The sequence below is a fragment of the Engraulis encrasicolus genome, chromosome 3, assembly GCF_034702125.1.
Source record: "Engraulis encrasicolus isolate BLACKSEA-1 chromosome 3, IST_EnEncr_1.0, whole genome shotgun sequence".
Classification (NCBI taxonomy): domain Eukaryota; kingdom Metazoa; phylum Chordata; class Actinopteri; order Clupeiformes; family Engraulidae; genus Engraulis; species Engraulis encrasicolus.
Window position 1 is genome coordinate 38331863 of NC_085859.1, and position 20000 is coordinate 38351862.

At 47.9% G+C, this 20000-nt stretch overlaps 1 protein-coding gene across 11 annotated transcripts in view; it reads right to left on the reverse strand.

Moving 5' to 3' along the window:
- The window catches only part of ncor2 (nuclear receptor corepressor 2), a 179569-nt gene that overhangs the window by 17079 nt on the left and 142490 nt on the right, over positions 1–20000 (reverse strand). For 5 of the 11 annotated variants that reach the window (XM_063195356.1, XM_063195358.1, XM_063195360.1 and 2 more), the window contains 15 exons: positions 19661–19943; positions 18326–18373; positions 17536–17730; positions 15231–15337; positions 14673–14760; positions 14277–14378; positions 12505–12608; positions 9036–9186; positions 8324–8449; positions 7645–7713; positions 6919–7151; positions 6136–6490; positions 3543–3617; positions 2573–2794; positions 600–875 (listed from right to left, as the gene is read on the reverse strand). In XM_063195356.1, the coding sequence (XP_063051426.1) occupies positions 600–875; positions 2573–2794; positions 3543–3617; positions 6136–6490; positions 6919–7151; positions 7645–7713; positions 8324–8449; positions 9036–9186; positions 12505–12608; positions 14277–14378; positions 14673–14760; positions 15231–15337; positions 17536–17730; positions 18326–18373; positions 19661–19943 (2434 nt within the window). The remainder of the gene's footprint in view (positions 1–599; positions 876–2572; positions 2795–3542; positions 3618–6135; positions 6491–6918; positions 7152–7644; positions 7714–8323; positions 8450–9035; positions 9187–12504; positions 12609–14276; positions 14379–14672; positions 14761–15230; positions 15338–17535; positions 17731–18325; positions 18374–19660; positions 19944–20000) is intronic. The other 6 variants (XM_063195366.1, XM_063195361.1, XM_063195359.1 and 3 more) reach the window with 2 other exon arrangements.

Consider the following 20000-nt stretch of genomic DNA (forward strand, 5'->3'; position numbering starts at 1 on the left):
ATCGATGCTATCAGAAAAAACAAGGCTTTAATGGGAATGACCGTTTGTTTTCGTTTCATAAACACTTTAAAGGACATTTCAACCATGGAATGGTGTGGAATTCAAACTTGCACGCTCATGTGTGTTTCTCTCAACTTGTGGTGCAAACAGCTGGTCTGGTGTGTGAGTGTGCCTGTGCATGTGTGTGTGTGTGTGAGTGTCTATATTGGCTTCTGTACTTATGTATGCATCTCTCACCCTCTCTCATAACATGCCATGGGCAGTGTGTGTGTGTGTGTGTGTGTGTGTGTACTTGTATATATACAGTAAATGCGTGTGTGTATGGAGGATGCATGTCTCACCCCTTGGCACGGGCAAGTATTGCATGGGCACAGTGTGTGTGTGTGTGTGTGTGTGTGTGTGTGTGTGTGTGTGTGTGTGTGTGTGTGTGTGTGTGTGTGTGTGTGTGTGTGTGTGTGTGTGTGTGTGTGCGCGCGTGCATGTCTCACCCCTTGGCGCGGGTGAGTATTGCACGTGGCCTGTGTGTGTGTGTGTGTGTGTGTGTGTGTGTGTGTGTGTGTGTGTGTGTGTGTGTGTGTGTGTGTGTGTGCATGTCTCACCCCTTGGCGCGGGCGAGTATTGCATGGGCAGCGGGGGCTGGTCGCGCGGGGACAGCGTGCGCAGCAGGTCGGGCCTCTGGGCGGCCATCTGTGCGGCGGCGCCGGGGGGCCACTGGTGGTGCATCTGCTGCGAGGTGATGTAGTCCGTGAAGAGCGTGTGGCGGTTCTCCAAGGCCGCCGTCTCCGGGTAGCCGCGGATCAGGAAGGGCGGGTAGGCCGGGTGCGAGTAGCCCGGCCCCGGGGTCAGGTGGCGGGGCAGGTAGTAGGCAGCAGCAGCTGGGGTGGGGTGGAAGGAAGGGCCAACAAAAGGAGAAGTGCATTTGAAACATTCAGCGGTATTTAATAGTTATTATTAGTACAGAGAGAAGAATATGTACAGTGTTTCCCATAGAGCATTTGGTAGTAAATCAGGTAGTAGGCAGCGGCAGCTGGGTGGGGTGGAAGGAAGGGGCAACAAAAGGAGAAGTGTACGGTATTTTTAACATTCAGCGCTTTTTACTTACGCACTCTTTCCTTATTATTAGTACAGAGAGAAGAATATGTACAGTGTTTCCCATAGAGCATTTGGTAGTTAATATCAGTGAGTAGCGGGTATCACAGACATGTGACTATCATGATTTCAAAGGCCATGTTATGCCGTTTCAGATGAATTATGCGCCGCCATAACTATAAAGTGCCGTGGGAAACAAAGCGCAAGTGCAAAGTCAGTTGAAAGGGAAAAAAAAGTTTCTGCGCCAAGGCACTCCAAACGGTGTAGTTAAAATGTCTTTATTTTAATGACATGACCAGTCAGGAACTTTTTAAAATTGCCCACACGTAGCGGCGGTCTGGCCCTCTTCAGGGCGTAGTGAGAATGAAAACAGTGAAGTCCTTTGTATGCACCAACAGCACACCTATTAACTGCTTAATTGCCCACAATTAGTGACACCTCCCATCACCATCACCAAATTGAGTGTAGTTAATATAAGAGAAGTGCATTTTAAACATTCAGCGCTATTTACTTACTGATGCACTTTCCTTCAGCCGGGCTCAAACTACACAACACAAATATTTTGTGAGTTTATACTAAAAATGGTCCTCATTACACCTCCTTCATTTTGTGACAAAGCCTTATGGTCCAAATGTGTCCCATTTTAGCGATATTGCGGTGTCACATTTACAGTAACCACAATGTCCAACCTAATACCGAGGCTTTGGAGGTATTTTTCTCAGTTTCAATGTTGGTGTAATAACTGCACTTTGCCTTTGTGGGGCAGTATAGTAGGCGGTAGCAGCTGGTGGAAAGGGGCAGTACAAAGGAGAAGTGTGTTTCAAACATTCAGCCCTACTTACTTACTGCTTATCTAGCCTCACTACACATAATACTGCTAATGCTGATAATACTAGTAATACTACTGTTGCACTTTGAGCTGCGTCTTGTGTGGCTCGTGCCATAGAAATGCATACATGGACTTGAGTGCTAATCACATTTCTATTGTTGTTATTAATGTAGAACAAGCAATATGTTAGGATAGGTTTGTATAAAATCTTTCTAGGTACTTAAGTACCTTGTGTAATAAACTATGAATAAAATCAGTCTAAAATGCTTAACTCAACTAGTTCGATTCTGGCCCAGGGCCAATTCCAAATCCTCCCCCATCTCTCATCTCCCACTCACTTCATGTCACCATCTCACACCAATCAGGGCACAAAAGCCCCTAAAATTGACTAGTAGCGACAGGAGCAGTGCTCTATACTTCTGTCTGAAACTGAGTTAATTTATACTATTCAATAGTGATATTTAACATAGTGTTTATTTTTACGGTTAATAAAAATCCAGTGTTGTCTTATTTTTTAATCAGTGCTGACTTATTTTTCATTAATGAAACATTTTTTTGTACTATTAACTGCCTAATGTCACCCTCCTCCCTGGCAAAAACAAGTCGTTTGTTGTAAGCGTTGTGCGGCGGGTGGCGTGGCACGGCGCCTCTTACCGGGGTCGAGGGGGATGCCGCGGGGCAGCGTGGCGGGGTCAAAGGTGAGCGGGATCTGGCCGCGGTAGACGTCTGCGGCGCCCAGGCCCTGTAGCATGCGCTCGTAGGCTAGCGAGGCCGCCTGGTGCTCGGCAACGCTGGGCAGCGGTGACTTGGTGGCGCTCATCTCCCGTGGCGTGGGCGTGGTCTTGCGCTCCTGAGATTGCTGCTTGCTTCCGGAGCCTGTTGAGTGGATACAGGACACAAGATGACAAGAGAGATGTTCAATCAGAATATAGTCAGCAAACCTAGCGATGATGCTGTGGAGGTGAAACACATTGTTTGCTCTAATAAGAAGAACAATGTCAAGCTAGTGTGCGGAAAACCTTTTTTTTCTGATGAATTGCCAAAAATTCCTGCTATTGCCAGAACCTTATACTTTGTACACTGTACCTTTGCACTCTCTAACACAACATATTAGTCAGGCTTTTTTTTTTTTTTTCCAAACATGCAAACGAAATCATAACAGACTTGGAGAGTCTTATTAGCTGTCATTGACAGCAGTTTCTACCGTAATTTGCCACTTAACGGTCAGCTACATGTTAAAAATCCACAAGCTTCCAAATGCACCTGCTTAAAGCGACACTGTGCCATTTTTGGAAATAAGCTCATATTACACCAGTTGCAGTTGGAAGCCTGTCAATTTCTTACACTTTATATGTCTGTAAGGGTATTGTATAGGTACTCTAGGGGTAATGCATGTGTACTGTCTATGTCTAATTGTCTATGTCCGCACCGAGAGTCTAGAGTCTATGCCTGTCTGCATGGGAAAGCAAGAAACATAATTTCAATTCTTTGTATGACCAGCGCATGTAAAGAAATTGACAATAAAACCGACTTGACTTGACTTTTGTTTCCACTCAAAGCCATGGGTTTACTGACACTGACTGACCAGTTCGGTCATTACTGGAGTAGGAGTGTATGCCCCTACCATAATAGGCGAAAGGGGAGGGACTGGATCTCCAGACCTCTGTCCCGCATTCTGCAGCTGCATTCTGCAGCATTACTGTGGAAACAGTTAAAGGTGCACCGTGTAATATTTGTAGTAGTTCATTTTTCAGAATCCATGCTGCTCATTCACAAATGTTACCTTTTTAACAAATACGTACTTACCACCACCATCAAATTCCAAGTATGAAATATGACAGAGAAAATTGCACTTTTCATACATGAAAAGGGGGATCTTTTCCATTGTAAGCCATTTTGAATTTCCAGAAATAGACATTTTTAGATGCAAAACATACTGTGCTTTGGTCATTCATACTAGTAAATATTGGTTTATTATTCAGAAAATATTCATGAAAAGATCAAATTTGGCAACAGGTAGCACAATTTCAATGAGCTACATAGTTGCAATACCTACTCTGGCCACCCTGCGCCACCATCTTACACGGTGCACCTTTAACTAAGTTTGGGCTGAAAGGTAAAAGTTGAAGCTGTCAGGGCAAATTTGATGTCTGAATGTCGTTGAGAAATTGAAATTCCATTTCTCTCATGCAGACATTGTGGGACACACTTCATTACAACATTGTTTATAGACGGTTTCATGGAACGTTTACAGTCAAAACAAAAACAAGGCATGAACATTCTATGGCCCTAACTTAATTTCCGGTACACTTCCGCAAACAATACACTGCATCGGATCAACACAGCTACACAAGCGCGGTATTTCATTTGAGAGTGGCACAGAAAATGAGAAATAAATGTTGTTTTCCATTTTTAGGACAGCAATCACCCATAGGGGGCACTACAAGTCCATTTTTGGGGTAGATGTAAAAACTTCACGATCGTATTAATCATATTCTCATATTACATAGCCTCAATGTAAAGGAAAGCAGTGATGGCACTTTGGCAACATGGGTCGGGTGATGGTGTGCCTAAAAAACACGGCAGCACATAATTATGTAGAACTACAGTTTGTGTTTGTTGTAGGAATTAGGGACTTAGTTGGGCTTGCATCTGCCTACACTGTTACAGGTTAATTTAGGCCTAGTAAAATGTAGTCACAACGATTCCTTCAAGTTCTGAAAAGCAGCTGTTACTACTAAACTTCTTGGGACAAGGACGACGAAATACTCAAACGGTCATCTGCTGAAGAAAAGGATAAACGGCCGGATTGTATTTATTTTGGACGTCTTTGATGTCAAGGTTAATAGCAATGCTAACACATGATATGACTGACTGATTAGCACTGGCTTGGCTGCTACGTCAAAATGTGGATTACATCGACAAAATTACGAGATGTGCCGGGGTCAAGAAAAGTTTTAAGGTAAGGCAAGTTTAATACAGTAGTCAGGGACGTCTGCACGGTTGAACAGGGTTTTGTTTTTTGTTGTGCTGTGTATGCTTTGAGTCAAGTTGCTGGCTTGAACTCACATGTTGTCATTAGCTGGTTGTGACTCGTCACTCGTGTACAGGGTGTTTTTAAGCAAATATTGAATGTCCGTGACCACATGGTTACCTGATTTTAGGTAAAATAGCCTACTCTGGTATTTGGTGGTGAGGTTTCGTCTGTCTGTCTGTCTCTCTGTTTCTGCCATTAATACACAGGTGGTCATTTCAGATTGAATCAAAAGGCAGCCTCACACAGGCACGAATGCACCACAGTAACCTCCTGGTGCGCGCTCGAAAGAGAAAATACTGCAAAGTATGAATGCTATCTTCAAGCGCTTACAAAGTTGGCTATTTTCACGAAAACTTACAAAATGGAAACACAGTCTCGTAATGTCGCCACACCCCAAGGTTTCTAGCCTACTGAAGGCTAGGTTTGTTATGGTCTGTCCAGGAAAGTGAAATACCGCCCCGTTTTTAAAAAAAAAATGATGCACAAATTCATATTAGCCCATTGAAATAAACACATATCATAAATGGTTCACGCTCGCACGACAATGTGTCCCGTTTTTTTTTTTTTTTTAAACCACGAAATGTGGCAACCCTAGGTCTGCTTTGGTAAGCTGTGCAGACTGGGCATCATATAGGCCTACACATCAATTAGGCCTACCCGTGTCACGTTTGTCAGCGGATTGGTACCAGAAGTGAAGTTGCACCCTACCGCAGAACAACATTTTTAAAAAGCATTTTTTTTTCACCAATATTACAACCGTTTGTAATTATATTGGCAGTGCCGACAGATTGCAGCCTACCAAAACATTAGCAGACCGGAAGTTTACTTCGGGCCATATCATGTCACCAAGCAACAAGCAAACGTTCCATGAAACCGTCTATAGGGGTTTTTGTTGTTTTTACCGGTTCAAATTAGTGGAGTGGAAAAAGGAGACAGGCGGAATAAGACACCTTGGGCCTATACTACCAAGCTGATTCAGGTGAAGAGGTAAATCATCTAATACTAGAGCTTTTCTTGAGCAAATGAGGACTCCAGGCTCTTCTATTAGATGATTTACCTCTTAACTTAAACTTAACTTATCCTGAACCAGCTTTGTGGTATAGGCCCCTTGCCTATACCTAACGCAACAGAATGAAAAAAGACTGTTGGTTTGTCCATGTGCCTTGTGGTCCCATCTTACCTTCGTGAGGCCGCTGCTGTGGGTCCCTGGGCGCGTGCGGGGAGCCGCGGTGCGAGGGTTGCTGGTAGGAGCCCAGGGGGCTGTGGTGGGACTTGGGGCCCTGCTCGATGGGGGAGGCGCGCGCCAGGGTGCTGGCCGTGCTCACCACGGCGCTGGGCCGGCCCTTGGGGGGCTCCTCGTACCGCCCCCGCTCCCCTCCTCCTTGTGCCCCACCGGCCGCGGCTGCCCGCAGGTCCAGGTGGGCTGGCATGCCGGGGTAGGAGGGTCGGGGCGCACCGCCAGCGCCGCCGCCGATGATGGAGCGCACGTCATGCCGCTTGCCAGGAGTTACAGGCTCCTGTTTCATAGGGGTACCCTGATGGAGGAGGGATACAGGGGTTTAGCATGGTCATCCACACATGCACACACGCACACACTCAACTCCAACATGTGTATGGCCTCAAGGGTGGTTTGTGGACACAACATACAAAATGGCTAATTGGTATGTCAATAGGGGTCTGTGGGACTCAAACCATCTGACAGGTCCACTGTGTAATATTTTTTGTAGTTTTTCAGAATTCATACAGCACATCCGCTTATGTTTCCTATTTAACAAATGCTTATCACCACCAAGTATTCAGTATGACTGGGAAAATGGCACATTTCCTACACTTTCACACACTTCAGAGCATGCATGATAAATGCTTGCCTAACAACCAGTGTGAAGCAGTGCGAAATGATATTTCTTTCTGTTTTTCTTTCTTTCTGTCTGTCTGTCTGTCTGCCTGTCTTTGGCAAGCTCACCTGCGTGATGGAGCCCTCCTTGGCCAGGGGCCCCTGTCGCAGCTCGTCGCGGGGGATGAGGTGTATGGAGCGGCCCCCCTCCTTGACGGTGGGCACCAGGCCCTCGTGGCCCCTGGGGCCCTTCATAACGTCAGGCGGCAGGCCGGCAGACGAGCCTCGCGACGGCGGGGAGCCCTCGCGCTTCAGCTTGGCCTCGCGCCGGTACTCGTCCGGCTCCATGTGACGCGGTATACCTGAGGTAGGGATGAAACAAGAGTGTATCGTCACACCGGTGTGTGAAAGTTCTATACAATTCTGGACGCCATACAATATAATTTGGAATTTTTGAATCTTGTATTGTTATAGAACACATTCCTTTTATAAATTGTTCAAAAACCCACACTCTTAAAGGTTAAATCTAAAAATCTAAATTAAAAATGAAAGGCGAAATGTTCCCGCTCTTCATATCCCTCTCCACATGCACTTTGTCATGCCCATTTCACCTACCTGTTGACATCCCTAACCTAAGGCCAGACAAAGTTACACTATGCTCTGATCTCTAGTCACATGCTATCCTTTTGCTAGCCTCAAAGGATCTGGGTAAACCCATTACTGCTATACGATTGTGTTAGCATGACTAGGTTATGTTTGAGAGAGAGAGAGAGAGAGAGAGAGAGAGAGAGAGAGAGAGAGAGAGAGAGAGAGAGAGAGAGAGAGAGAGAGAGAGAGAGAGAGAGAGAGACTCACCCTGAGAGATGGAGCCACGGCTGTGGTGAGGGCTGTCTCGCTCCTGTGGCATCGCTCTTCCTATCAAACCTGTAAAGGACACACACACACACACACACACACACACACACACACACACACACACACACACACACACACACACACACACACACACACACACACACACACACACACACACACACACACACACACACACACACACACGATTAGTTTATTTGGGAGGACCAATAATTATTGAGAAAACAATACAGTGCACAAAACAAATGTTAAATAAGCAATAATGTTGGCTTGGAAAAAGGGAGAGAATAAAAAAGAACCTACAATGATTTGGCACACTGAGCAGTTCTGGCCAGTACTCCAGCAGTAACTCCTTAACTTATGCCCACACTAGCAGAGAAAAACTTGCTTTTCCTCTGCCATGCTATGATTTGCCCTTGTGCCCTGTGTACAATACATTACACTACACTTAACTGACATTTTTATTATCCAAAACAGCTTACAGATATACAGGGTATTGGTTACAGTCCCTGGAGCAGTGTGGGGGATAGGTGACTTGTTCAAGGGCACTTCAGCCATGGATGGAGATGTAAGGGGGGGGTTGGTGGTGGTGGTGGTGATTGAACCTGCAACCCTGCGATCAACAGTCCAACTCCTTAACCATTACACCATGAGTACTCACCCTCGTTGGCAGCGGAGAGGGAGTCGCGGATGGGCAGTCCCCGGGAGATGCCTCCGTCCATGACGTCGTAGGTCCTCTTCAGACCAGGCAGCTCCCCCATGGCCTCCTCTTTAGGGTTCTGGGGGCCTGAAGGCACATAATACAAGGATTAAAAAACTTCAATGCAACAATGTACTTCAATGCAACAATGAACAGGAGTAACTTGAACATGTTTTCTTTGGCAAAATCCATTTGCCCCTTGTATGCTCCTTATGCATTAGGTGTGGGAGTCCAAGTGTACGTGTATGCATGTCTTTGTAGATGTGGATGTGGACGTTGATGCTGTGTGTGTGTGTGTGTGTGTGTGTGTGTGTGTGTGTGTGTGTGTGTGTGTGTGTGTGTGTGTGTCTGTGTGTGTGTGTGTCTGTGTGTCTGTGTGTGTGTGTGTCTGTGTGTGTGTGTGTCTGTGTGTGTGTGTGTCTGTGTCTGTGTGTCTGTGTGTCTGTGTGTGTCTGTGTGTGTGTCTGTGTGTGTGTCTGTGTGTGTGTGTGTGTGTGTGTGAGTGAGTGTGCTGTGCATGAGCTCTTACGGTCATATGCACGGATGTGGGCGTTGATTCTGTGTGTGTGTGTGCATGCGTGTGTGTGTGTGTGTGTGTGTGTGTGTGTGTGTGTGTGTGTGTGTGTGTGTGTGTGTGTGTGTGTGTGTGTGTGTGCTGTGCATGAGCTCTTACGGTCGTATGCGCGGATGTGTGCGTTGATGCCCTCGTAGAGCACGTGGCCTTTGGGAGGGGGCTCGTCCCGGCCGCGCTCCCCCCGGCTGGGGCTCTCCTCCGTGATGAGACGCGTGATGGTGCCCTTGTACAGCACCTCTGCCGGAGTGCCCTGCACACACACACACACACACGCACACACAGGTCACACATGTAATTGTAGAATTAAGGTTATCAGCCAGGGATAAACTGAGTTGATCCCAATAAATGGCTGATTGGTTTGGGGACAAAAAAAATAAAAATAAATAAAATGCTGGCTAGAGAAAACAAAGTAAACAAACTAAACATGTGGTTTCTATGCAGAGCTGTAGAATTGTTTCGCAATCTAAACTAATAGCAATGCAATGTCTGCACCTGCTACACCCTTTCAACAACAAGTCTCGAGAATATATCCTCAGAACTACAACTGCGCGCACACACACACGCACGCACGCACGCACACACACACACACACACACACACACACACACACACACACACACACACACACACACACACACGCACGCACGCACGCACACACACACACACAAAACCTAGTGAGTAAGCACTCTCCATTCCATCTCCTGTTTACACCTTGACCCTGCGTGTGGGGTCCAAGCACCTCAGGAGACAAAATTGGCTCAACTCAACTCAGCAAAGAGGAGAATCCCCTTACAGGGATACAGGAGGGAGAGACAGCCGCCTACTGAGCCCCCTCAGGCTCAGGCTAAAGCCTAATTCATGCTTTTTGGCTCAGACGGAAGCAGAGCCTCTGCGTCCGCCAAATCTGCCTCTGTGCGTGACCACAGCCCCGTGCAGAGGCTCTGCAACTCTCGTCGCGCACCTCAAGAAAATCGTCGTACTGACGCAAAGGTCGCAGATAAAAGGCGCTGTGATTGGTTGTCTCACTACTTCCTTATTCTCATGGCAGCACGTCGCTGGTAGTTTGTGAGAGCAAACCTGTCAATATTCTGTGAAATACGAATGCTTGCTTTCTAGTGTCTGTAAATAAAATGAATTTACAATGACAATTAGTAAGTAACAAACAAAAAATGCATCAGTTAAGCACTCGTGGCACAACGCCTGCAGTCTGACTACTGTACTGTAGCCTTTTAGCCAAATGTGGCTAACGATATGAGACCTTGTGTGCAGATCCATAACAGCAAAAGTACTTAGCGACCAGACCCCAAGGACACAGGGGCAGAACTGTAATCTGCCCTTAAGGAGCGGTAGAGAGGGTCAAAGGCTCATCTCAACAAGAGGGCAGCACACTGAGACAAGAGCAGAGAGGAGGGAGAGAGAGAGAGAGAGAGAGGGGAAGGGATTTGAAGCTGAGGGGGTTGGAGTGAGTGATGGACGACGCTGGACGTGTGTTGTGGACTGCGGCTGGCTGGCTGTTGGCGAGTCTCTGTCTCTGTCTCTCTCTCTCTCTGTCTCTCTCTCTCTCTCTCTCTCTCTCTCATAGTGGTCAGTTGCCTGGGAGACGACACCCACAGGTCCGTCATTCACATGTCACTGAGGGCGATGGGGGTGGATCAGGTTCACGATCAAATGGGGACCAGCCAACGGCCAAGAGGATCAAGGGGTGTGTGTGTGTGTGTGTGTGTGTGTGTGTGTGTGTGTGTGTGTGTGTGTGTGTGTGTGTGTGTGTGTGTGTGTGAGTGTGAGTGTGAGTGTGAGTGTGAGTGTGAGAGAGAGAGAGAGAGAGAGAGAGAGAGAGAGAGAGAGAGAGAGTGCGTACTTGTTCGTATCAACTTACAGGCTCAGCTCTACTGAGCTGACAGCAGTTCCTTATCCCCAAAATCTTTCTCCAGCCATACAACACATCTGACCTCCAGTCACCCACCCACACGGCTTACTTGCTCTCACACGCATGCCCGCTCGGAAGTGCTAGAACAGTGTTACCCAACCTTTTTTGTCCTGCATACCCCCTAAGAAACGTTGTTATATGTATACAATATACACTCATGTGGCCATTTGTTATACGAGTATCCCCTCACTCATGCTCTATATCTGCTCCTCTATCCCAATGTGACTACACTCCGTATATTTGTTACTATTACAGTTTTCACGTACTCCCTGCAGCGTGCTCGCGTACCCCCTTAGTGGGAATACCCCATACCCCTGTTTGGGAATCACTGTAGCTAGAGTACTATTGAATAGACTGCCACAGCAAGTCGCTCTCAGTGCCAGCTTTACGTTTTCATATCTAAGCCTGTTTGCTGAGCAAACCGCTGTGTGCATGTCGGTGGTAACACTGGGCACACCAAATACAGAGTAAACAGAATAAGGGGCGCGCGAGAGAGCGGAAGATCAGGACTGTACAGCACGTACCGGTTGCTATGGAAACAGCAGAAGCAGGGCCACGGTTATGTCATGCACACTCACTACACGCATAACAGTTATCCAAGTCAGAGGAAAGTGCACCCCCCCTCCACACACACACCAGTTATCCAAGCCAGAGGAAAGTGCACCCCCCCCCGCCCTCCACACACACACACAAACACATAACAGTTATCCAAGCCAGAGGAAAGTGCTACCCCCCCCTCCACACACACACAACAGTTATCCAAGCCAGAGGAAAGTGCACCCCCCCCCACACACACACACACACACACACACAAACACATAACAGTTATCCAAGCCAGAGGAAAGTGCTACCCCCCCTCCACACACTCAGTACAAACATAACAGTTATCCAAGCCAGAGGAAAGTGCACCCCACAACCCCCCCCAAAACACACACACACACAAACGCACGCACACGCGCACACACACACAGCCTGACTGTCTTATCCAACCAAACCATCTATGTAAAGCAGTCTGTGCTTCTATTCAAGTATTATTATTTGCTTCAAGGTCCTTTTTCAAGAGAGGTTTGCTTGCTCATACAATACAGTACAAAAGACATACAGACCAACATACAGTGAAGCACTCCAGGCACACCCTCCTCCCCTCCTCCCTCACAAATGCCAGTCAGATTGATTTGATTGATTGATTGTTAAAGGTACACTGTGTGAGATTTTTAGTTGTTTATTTCCAGAATTCATTCTGCCCATTCGCTAATGTTACCTTTTTCATGAATACTTACCACCAGCATCAAATTCTAAGTATTCATTATGATTGCACTTTTCATACATGAAAAGGGGGATCTTCTCCATGGTCCGCCAAAAATAGCTATTTTTAGCTGCAAAAATGACTGTACTTGGACCATACTAGAAAATATTTGCTTATTACTTAGTAAACTTTCATGTAAAGATCAAATTTGGCAATAGGCAGCCCAGTTTCAATGAGCAGCATAGTTGCAGTACCTTTTTTGACCATTTCCTGCACAGTGTCCCTTTAACATTTATTGGAATTTCAGCAGCTATGGCTATATCATGTCAATTACAGACCGAAAAAAACACCACATCACATTTACAAACCCAACAACCATATATAACAGTGTTTACCTGTGTGATGGAGCCTCCACGGTAGGAGAGGGGCGGCTCCTGGTGGACCCTGGTGCCTGGGATGCCCTTGGTGATGCTGCCCCCCTGCATGGCAGCCATCGAGCCTGGAGGAGGACAGCAGAGAGGAGGAGGACAGGAGGAGAGCAGAGAGGAGGACAGGAGGGGAGAGCAGAGAGGAGGACAGGAGGGGAGAGCAGAGGAGAGGAGGGGAGGATGAGGAGAACAGAGGGGAGGAGAAAGAGGATGAGAGCAGAGGGGAGGAGGAGAAGAGGAGAAGGGGGAGAGCAGAGGGGAGGAGGAAGTGGAGGGCAATGGAGATGAGAGGAGAGCAGAGCATAGAAGAGAAGAGCAATGGAGAGGAAGAGGAGAAAAGAGCAAGGGAAAAGAGAGCAGTGGAGAACAGAGGAGAGGAAAGGAGAGGAGTGCAGAGGAGGAGGAGACGGAGAGGAGAGGAGCAGATGAGATAGGAGTAGAGGAGAGCAGAGGAGGGGAGGAGATCAGAGCAGAGAAGATCAGAGCAGAGGAGGAGAAGGAGAGGCAGGACAAACAGTTAGGGAAGACCAACATCAACAACAACAACAACCACAACAACAACAACCACAACAAACAAATGGAGCGTGAAAGCCTCCATGCAGATAAAGCCCCAAGACAAGCTGCTTCAAGGGTTTTTGGGGCTGGGCTGTTGCTGCTTGCTGCTGCCTTAAGGAAAAGGGAGCAATCACAAGTTCAAGTGCACTCGTGGGACATAATGACTGCAAATAGGATTTGAGAAAGTAGCTCAAGAGTAAACAGCCTATCAGCCAGGGCACTAATGGACCAGTGTCTGCCGTGTGTGTGTGTATGTATGTGTGTGTGTGTGTGTGTGTGTGTGTGTGTGTGTGTGTGTGTGTGTGTGTGTGTGTGTGTGTGTATATGTGTGTGTGTGTGTGTATGTATGTGTGTGTGTGTGTGTGTGCCTGCCCTCTCCCATTCATGCTCAGAAGTGTGTGTGTGTGTGTGTGTGTGTGTGTGTGTGTTTCTTTATTGCCATAATTCATTGCGCTGGACAAGAGCCAGTCTCGTGATGCAGCCATCTTTGTCTTCCGGAAACAGACTTCTGTCAAAAACAGAGCCGTGAAACCGTCCGTTTTACTCGGGTAAGCAGATAGAGCGGGACTACAAAGCACAATGTAATGCTTCTTTCCAATGGATTAAACAGTATTGAATTGGATAGGTCTGCATTTGCTCACATCAGCAGAAGTGATACCATATTACTAGGCTGTTTAGGTTGATTTGCGTGTCACTATGAATATAATGCTATGAATTGCCGTTCAGAATAATAAAAAAAAAACGCAATTGTACGCAGATTGCGCCTTTTGCCTCACATTTTCAATGTCTTCAAGGCTTATGCTTTTAATTCTTGCAATAATTCAATTTGAGCAGACTGGAACACACATTTCCATGTCTGTTGTTGTTTTCGACGACAACAGTGGCTTTTCTTCATAAGAACTCACATTCCAAATATATTCCAAGGCACGTTCCTGCTTTTTCAGTAACTGAAACTGGGCCTACTAGAGCATACATTGGAATCGTTTCCATTTCTGTTTTTGAAGGAAACTGAGTGAAACAGATGATCCAAAAGCAGAGAAAGAGAGAGAGAGAGAGAGAGAGAGAGAGAGAGAGAGAGAGAGAGAGAGAGAGAGAGAGAGAGAGAGAGAGCGAGAGAGACAGAGACAGAGACAGAGACAGAGACAGAGACAGAGACACAGACAGGCAGGCATGTGATCACTCACCCCGTCCAGCGTCAGGGGGCCCGCCCTGAGAGAGGTTCTCCGCTTGAGAGGAGGGTCCGCGTGGAGACAGCTGCTCCTGTTTCACCACGGGGAACGCCCCACCTGACACAACCACGCAGAGAACAAGGGGAAAGGGTGAGGGAGAAAAGGATGGAGAGAGAGAAAGGGATAGAGAGAGGGGGGGGGAGAGGGGGGAGAGAGAGAGAGAGAAAGAGAGAGAAAGAGAGAAAGAGAGAGAGAGAGAGAGCGAGAGAGCGAGAGAGAGAGAGAGAGAGAGAGAGAGGATGAAAAATGTTCAAGAAGGAAGTCAGTAGACGTCAGCCAGTAGAAAATTTAGCACATACATATGGTCCACATCTAGCAAACCATCCAAGGGCTGTTCCCACTGTAACACACCTATTTTCCAGGACAGGCCCATAGAGGAGGGTGGGATCTTCCCATGGTCGGAGCCATGAGCTGGGCTGTGAAGCTGCACTGGGGTCCCCTGCAAAAGACACAAGACCACACAAACACAACTTTTACATAACATCGGAGAACACAATAGTTCAAGTGTGAGCAAAGTGTGTCCAAGTGCTGGTAGAACTTCTTGAAGATTCAATGTACAGTGAAAAGATTATTTTTGGGTCGTCCAAGGGAAAAAAAATGCCTGATTAAGGTCTAAGACAGAAGTGCAGTGTATGAAAGAACAAAGCTAAATGTTCAGTGCAGGAGTTTTTTTTTTAATAGCTTGTCTGATAAGCGACCCATGGGACCCATTCCAGCAGAGGTATGCGGGGGGAGGGTGTCACAAGTTTAGGTCGTCAGTGAAGACAAATTGTTTGGCAAGGGTATCCATCAACCCATTACACTGCCCTGCAGGAGAGCCAACCATGTTGAGCTAACCACAAAACACGATCTTGGAGGTGCAGTGGTAGTAGTACAGTATTGTGTTGGATTGCGAGAGTGTCCACAGACCTGCGTGATTGAGCCGCCTGACTTGTTGGAGGAGATGAGAGGAGGAGGTTCTGGAATGTGGAGAGGGCGGACAGCAGCCATGCGGCCATCCTGTAGACCTGCCAAAGCTGGAGAGAGAGAGAGAGAGAGAGAGAGAGAGAGAGAGAGAGACAGAGAGAGAGACAGAGAGAGAGAGAGAGAGAGAGAGAGAGAGCGAGAGCGAGAGCGAGAGCGAGAGAGGGAGAGGGAGAGGGAGAGGGAGAGGGAGAGGGGTATTGCAAAGAAAGAGAAAGAAGGGTAAGTAATGGTTGACTGACTTATTAATCGACTGAGAAGACCAAATTGCTGGGTAGTGAAGACAAGCACATGGCCCAGCGTCAATGAGAAAGACACAGAAGAAAAAAATAAGTTTGATGGATGGATGGAAACAGATCAGAAAAATGAAAGAGGGACAGGCCGAGCAGTTTGCCAGTATCACCACATACACACACACACGCACGCACACACACATGCGCACACACACACTAAAGAAGTGTGGAAAATGCAGTCTCTCCCAAGACTAGACAGACAGGCAGGCAGGCAGGCAGATGGGTGAGTCCTTGAAGAAGCTGAGTAGAGGAGAAATAACCAAGTGAATGCGTATTAGAGCAGTGAAGAACAGACACAATGGCGTGAAAAGAAAGAAGAAGAAAAATGTATTAAGAAGAGACAATCTGGAAAGGTGAAAAAAAGAAATGTTAATGTAGGACAACACGGATGAATGACAAATGACAGAGGCGTAGTACAAAAAAAAGAAAGAGAAAGGGTAAAATAAAAAAAGCATTAACGAAAATGAAAAATGGGAAAGAAAGTGAAAAGAACAATTATGATGGAGAGGGAGCCCATGAAGGGATGAGTAAAGGAGAGGAAAGGATGCCGTCTCAGGAGGAGGAGGAGGAGGAGGAGGAGGAGGAGGAGAGGAAGGGAGGAGGAGGAGAGGAACAGAGTAGGAGGAGAAGGAGGAGGAGAGGAGGAGGAGGAGAGGAAGAGGAGGAGGAGGAGGACAGGACGAGGGAGATGAGGAAGATGAGGAGAGGAGGAAGAGGAGTAGGAGGACGAGAGGAGAGGAGGAAGAGGATGAGGAGGAGGATATGGAGGAAGAGGAGGAGGAGCAGGAGAGGATGAAGAGGAGGAGGAGGAAGAGGAGGAGAGAGAGGATGAGGATGAGAGGAAGGAGAGGGATGAGGAAGAAGAGGCGGAGGAGGAGGAGGAGGAGGAGGAGGAGAGGAAAGGATGCCGTCTGAGGAGGAGGAGGAGGAGGAGGAAGAGGAGGAGGAGGAGGAGGAGGAGAGGCCGGTGTAAGGCAGCACAGCGAGGAGGAAGAGGAGGAGGAGGAGGAGGAAGAGGAGGAGGAGGAGAGGAAGGAGAGGGATGAGGAAGAGGAGGAGGAGGAGAGGAAGAGGAGGAGGAGGAGGAGAGGAAGAGGAGGAGGAGGAGGAGGAGAGGAAGAGGAGGAGGAGGAGGAGAGGAAGGCGAGGGATGAGGAGGAGGAGGAGGAGGAGGAGAGGAAGGCGAGGGATGAGGAAGAGGAGAGGGGGAATGAAACAGGGGAGTAAGTAAGAAATAGAGATGAAATAGAAAGAATAGAAACTGGAGGAAGAAGAGGATGAAGAAAAAGAAGAAAAGGAGATATACAGTAGGACCAAGAGGCAGAGGCAGAGGAAGACGAGGATGAGAATGACGAGGAGAAAAAAAAGGATAAGATGGAGGAAAATAGAGAATGAGATGGAGGAAGACGAGGAGGAGGACATTCGGGGAGGAGTAGGATGCTAAAGAGAAGGACACTGGGGTGGGAATGAGGGAGAGGAGAAGAGTACGGAAGAGGACAAGGATGAGACAACTGAGGATGAGGACAGTGAGGATGTGAGGACAGTGAGGATGAGGAAGGTGCGGATGAGGAAGGTGCGGATGAGGACAGTGAGGATGAGGACAGTGTGGATGAGGAAGGTGCGGATGAGGACAGTGAGGATGAGGACAGTGAGGATGTGAGGACAGTGCGGATGAGGACAGTGTGGATGAGGACAGTGAGGATGAGGACAGTGAGGATGAGGAAGGTGAGGATGAGGAAGGTGCGGATGAGGAAGGTGCGGATGAGGACAGTGAGGATGTGAGGACAGTGAGGATGAGGAAGGTGCGGATGAGGAAGGTGCGGATGAGGACAGTGAGGATGTGAGGACAGTGAGGATGAGGACAGTGAGGATGTTGAAGGATGCTGAGGAGAGTGGTGTGGCCGGTGAGGGGGAGAGGAGGAGAGGGGGAGAGGAGGAGAGGTGGGGGTGGGACTCACAGGGGTTGAAGTGCTGCTGCAGGAGCTGCTGCTGCTGCTCGTGGCTGAGCTTGGCCATGTCGCGGGGGGACAGCTGGTAGGGCGGCATGAGCGGCCGACCCATAGCCGCCGCCGCAGCCGCCGCCTGCCCCCGCACCTCCTCCGGGATGATCAAGCGCTTCCCCTCCGCGTGGGGCGAGAACGCCCGAGACTTGTCTACACACACGCACGCACGCAAAAAAACACAGACACACGCGCACACAGGGACAGGCATGCAAAAACAGACACACACACACACAAATATACACGGTAAGCATCTACTACTACAGTCCACAACTACATTTTTAGCAGGCGAGGCGAGGTGAGTGCGTTGGCAGTGTTGCAGGTGTACTGACTGAGGCCAAAAAAAGAAGAAAAACAAAAAGACCACAAACCCCAAGGGGTTGCATCAGGAGGCACTGGAAGACATGTGCTGTAATACGCCACACAAAAACACAGCACCCTCACACCCTCACACACACACACACACACGCACGCACGCACGCACGCACGCACGCACACACACACACACACGCACGCACGCACACAAGCATTGTCAGTGTTACAAGCAGGGGGGAAGAAACAGCAAGTCCACATCCACGCGTAGAAAACATGGGCTTTAAGAGTAGACATCGTTAATACAACACCGTCAAAGCCAACGCTCTAGTCACGCTAGTTAAGGCACACACACTTACACACACACAAATGTTTAGCCCCACATGTGGGTGTGTGTGTTCGAGACTAAACTGTGTGTGAGTGTGTGTGGACCTACGTAATCCATGGAGTAGAGTCTGCAGCCATCTCTCGTTCCCCTCCAATTCTGCGGGGAGAGACACACTGCAGCTGATAACATGGCCATGGTGAGAGCGTGCGTGCGCACGCGCACACACACACACACGCACTGACCTTACATGTGCTATCACACACTCTCAGATGGCCATGTCATCTTTTCTGACTCCATACACAGGCATACGCATACAACCCACAGGAATATACAGTGCATACAACCCACACACATACAGTCATCAGTGGTCGCTACCATAGAAATAATACATTAGTTCTATGGGTCGCTACTACCCGTCAGCACCATTTACCCAGTAGCCATAAGTAGCCATAAGTATACAAGAGAACTGTCACATCTCCCATACACTGCACACACAGTCCACATGTAACCGTCACCCAAAATCACAAAAAAGTCCCAGATTCAGCACGTCTACACAGCAAATTAACCTTGAACTCTTATTTCTTGGAGAAATTCTTGAAAAGTAAGAGAAGGTCGCACCAAGCATTTATCTTTTTTATTACACAGACACGTTTCGATACTCTGCCTTCCTCAGTGTGTAATACATATACTTTTCAGATTTGGGTGAAGCCTGGTCCAACCTTTATGAACTTTTGATGCAATTCTTTCAATAGTGGCAGATTGTCAATACCAAATAGATAAACTAGTCTGAAGGCTCGAAAAAGAAATAAATGCCTTGATGGGCAGTAGAGGCGCTCTCTTGGCTGTAATCTCTAGAATGCTGAAAGTCAATACAGAAACTGTGCTTGAAGAGTTTGAAGAGTTTATTTGAAAAACGCTGTATCCACCATTTCTGACTTTTGCATTTTATTATTGAAAATGACCGTTCAGATGTGAATTCTTGCCATTTAAATATTTTGAGAACATACTTCAACCTATATAAAATGCATTTTTCAATGCAATGCAATGGAATGCCCAATACAAAAATGTGCATTGCCCAACATTCTACACAATGGATATACAGCTTTTTGCAAATAAACTCTTCAAATGGAGGTGGGTGGGACGCTGTGAACACATAGATATACGCACTGGTGCACATTGGTCAGGAACAAGGGATGAATAGAGGACAATTGAAGAAGATCATCACTATTGATGGACAGAACGCCTTGGAGATCGATGAGAGGAAGAAGAGGGAGCAAAGATTTTAACACCACATCAGACCGGAACAGCACACCTTTTTTCCTTCTTTCTCACACACAGGAACACACACCCGCGCGCCTGTGCGCACACACACACACACACACACATTATGAGGGATAGGTCTGAGCTGCAGATGGATCATAATGGAACGGAAGGTCAACGCACCATCCTTTTCCCGCTCGGACGGGGTGGGGCTGCGGCCTCGGATGCGGGGGCTGGCGCTGCGGTCCCCGGCCATTGGCTGGAAATGGGGCTGTTTCATTGGCTGTCCCGCGCCGGCCGCGGCGGCTGCTGCTGCTGCGGACGCTGCAGCGTGCTGATTGGCCTCCTGGGAGGACTCGTGCGCCATGGTGATCTGCTGCTGGAACAGCGCGAAGGCGTGAGGGGGCACTGCCGCCTTGGGCATCGGGCCACCGCGACACACACCAGGCAGAGACATGTCCGACATCTGAGGAGAATGGGAGTGGGGGGGAGACAGAGGAGGGAGATAGAGAAATAGAGAGAG